Raw genomic sequence first — 2,410 nt, 5'->3', positions numbered from 1 at the left:
CTGGGATGTGCCATCCCTGGGGCCCTCTCCTTGCTCTGGGCAGCTCTTGTGGGATGTGGCTGTGTGTGACTGGTGCAGTGGCTGGGGTGTTACACCCCAGTGACACTCTGGGTGCCCCTTTCTTAGGCACAGGCTGGCAGGACTCGCAGGGTGTGATGGGGACAGCCCCTCCTGGGGCTCCCCATGTGGGGACAGCTCTGTCCCTGTCCCATCCCTGCCAGGCTGGCGTGGGAGAGTCAACAGCACTGATACCAATCTCAGAGCGCCGCTCTGCGCAGGCACTTGGTCAAACAAAAGGCCTGGGTAAACATTTGAGGAGCAAACACCCATAAAGGGAAATTCCCAAGAACCTTCCTGTAACCACAGGAGCTCCGGCTCATCCCTCTGGGCCTGCCCCAGTGGATTTTCTCTGGGGTGAGGGTGAGTGTCTTGTCCCTTCCTTGTGCTGAAGGGAGAACCAGGCCTGAGTGTAGAGAGGGGAAGGGCCTTTATTTGGGGTGATGGGCAGCAAGTGCTCCAGGCCATGTCCCTCCCCCTCTGCCAAGGCCAGCAGTGTGACAGGGACATCTCTGACAACCTGCCCAGCATGGGCTCTGTCCCCAGGTTCAGTCTGGTCCCTGCGTGTCACCACTGAGTCATCTGGAAGAGCTGTGTCTGCACAGCGAGGCACCAGTGTCCCTTCTCTTTAGTGACTTGTCAGCCCCTTGTGTCCCCAGGAGTGTCCTGGAATGGAACACCAGCCTGCTGCCCCAAAAGAGCCTCCTCAGTGTTCTTCCCATTCCCATGAGTGCCCAGTGGCTCTCCTGCCCAGCACCAGCACCCTCCTCCCCCAGGATCCCGGGGCAGAGCTGGGACCAGCCCATGACCTCCAGCCCTCAGCCCTGAGGGGCTGGGCAGGGGCAGCTCAGGTCTGGGGACCTGGGGGTGCCCACACGGGGCCCTGGGGGGCTGCAACTCCTGGAGCCCAGGGCTGAGGTTATGGGATCCCCTCAGCACCCGCCTCCGCTGCGTGCAGTCCCGGTCCCTCGGGTGCCACTGGAGATGTGGCTGCCATCCATGACGTTGTCTGTGAAGGGTGACACCAAGGCCACGTCCAGGGTGGGCACGGGCCGGAGGCGCTGGGCAGCCCCGCGGCGCAGCCACCCCCGGTACTTGTCCCCGGCCATGAAGTACAGAATGGGGTCGAGGCAGCTGTTGATGCTGGCCAGGGGCCGCGTGACCTTGTAGGTGAAGTTGATGATGTTGAGGGTCCGGCAGTCGGCCTGGAAGTAGCGGGAGGTGTAGTAGAGGGTGCGGGTGATGTGGAAGGGGACGAAGCAGATGGCGAAGACAACGAGCACCACGATGATCATCTTGATGGAGCGCCTCTTGTAGGAGGGCATCCGGAGGCTGGGGCTGGAGAAGTTGGACTTGCAGAGCCGCTTGGCCATCAGGCAGTAGCACAGGACGATGATCAGGAAGGGCACCCCAAAGAGCAGGGCCATGACGGAGGAGCTGTAGTGCACATAGTGGTCGAACTCCTCGGGCTTGGTGGTGTCGTGGCACAGGGTGATGTTGCCCTTGGAGCTGGTGGTGACAAAGATGAGGTTGGGGATGAGGCAAATGGTGACCACAAGCCAGGCGGCCACGCAGATGATGCGGGCCTGCTTGGTCTTCACCCACTTGAGGGAGCGGATGGGGTGGCAGATGCCCACGTAGCGGTGCACGCTGATGCAGGTGAGGAAGAGGATGCTGCTGTAGAGGTTGGCGTAGAAGAGGAACCGCACGATCTTACAAAGCCCCGTCCCGAAGGGCCAATTGTTGCGGTCGGCGTAATAATAGACGAGGGTGGGCAGGGACAGGACGTAGAGCGTGTCCGAGAGGGCCAGGTTGACCATGTAGGTGGTGGTGGCATTCCAGGGCCTCATCCTGGAGATGAACATCCACAGGGCCCAGGAGTTGAGGGGCAGCCCCACCACGAAGACGAAGCTGTAGGAGACGGGCAGCAGGATGAACTTGAACTCCTCGTTGAAGACACACTTTGCCTCAGGCTCTGCTGTGGTGTTCCCTCCCAGCCAGGGAGCCGGCGTCGGTGTCCACAGGGCAACTGGGAACGTCCTCACTGGAGCAGCCATGTTCTGCCAGCCAGACCTAGGGAGCAGTTCATAAAAGCACACTAGTCACTGATCCTGACCATTGTCAGGCACGAAGCATGGAAGGGAGCCAAAGCTGCCAGATTTTCTCCCCCTCCAGGAGCTCCGGCCACTTTGATGGTTCTCTGGTTTTTCTCAACTCGCGTGTTCGGGCCTCGCGGGGAGCCGGGGGGGCTCTCGGCAAAGCCTCCCCTCCGCCGCCCCTGCACTGACACCCATTAATCCCCCGTTAATCACCTCTTTGAGCCGGCGCAGGGGCGGCTGCGCCACGCGGAGCC

At 61.5% G+C, this 2,410-nt stretch overlaps 1 protein-coding gene across 1 annotated transcript in view; it reads right to left on the bottom strand.

Annotated features, from left to right (window-relative positions):
- Positions 1–468: 468 nt before the first annotated feature.
- P2RY4 (pyrimidinergic receptor P2Y4) overlaps positions 469–2,410 on the bottom strand; it is a 5,185-nt gene continuing 3,243 nt past the window's right edge. The window contains exon 2 of the mRNA XM_008641671.2: positions 469–2,130. Coding sequence (XP_008639893.1) covers positions 990–2,114 — 1,125 coding nt within the window. The 5' untranslated portion in view covers positions 2,115–2,130 and the 3' untranslated portion in view covers positions 469–989. The remainder of the gene's footprint in view (positions 2,131–2,410) is intronic.

Source organism: Corvus brachyrhynchos, unplaced genomic scaffold (assembly GCF_000691975.1).
Source record: "Corvus brachyrhynchos isolate BGI_N302 unplaced genomic scaffold, ASM69197v1 scaffold220, whole genome shotgun sequence".
Taxonomy (NCBI): domain Eukaryota; kingdom Metazoa; phylum Chordata; class Aves; order Passeriformes; family Corvidae; genus Corvus; species Corvus brachyrhynchos.
The sequence above is the reverse complement of the archived record's forward strand: the minus strand, read 5'-3'. Positions and strand labels throughout refer to the sequence as shown.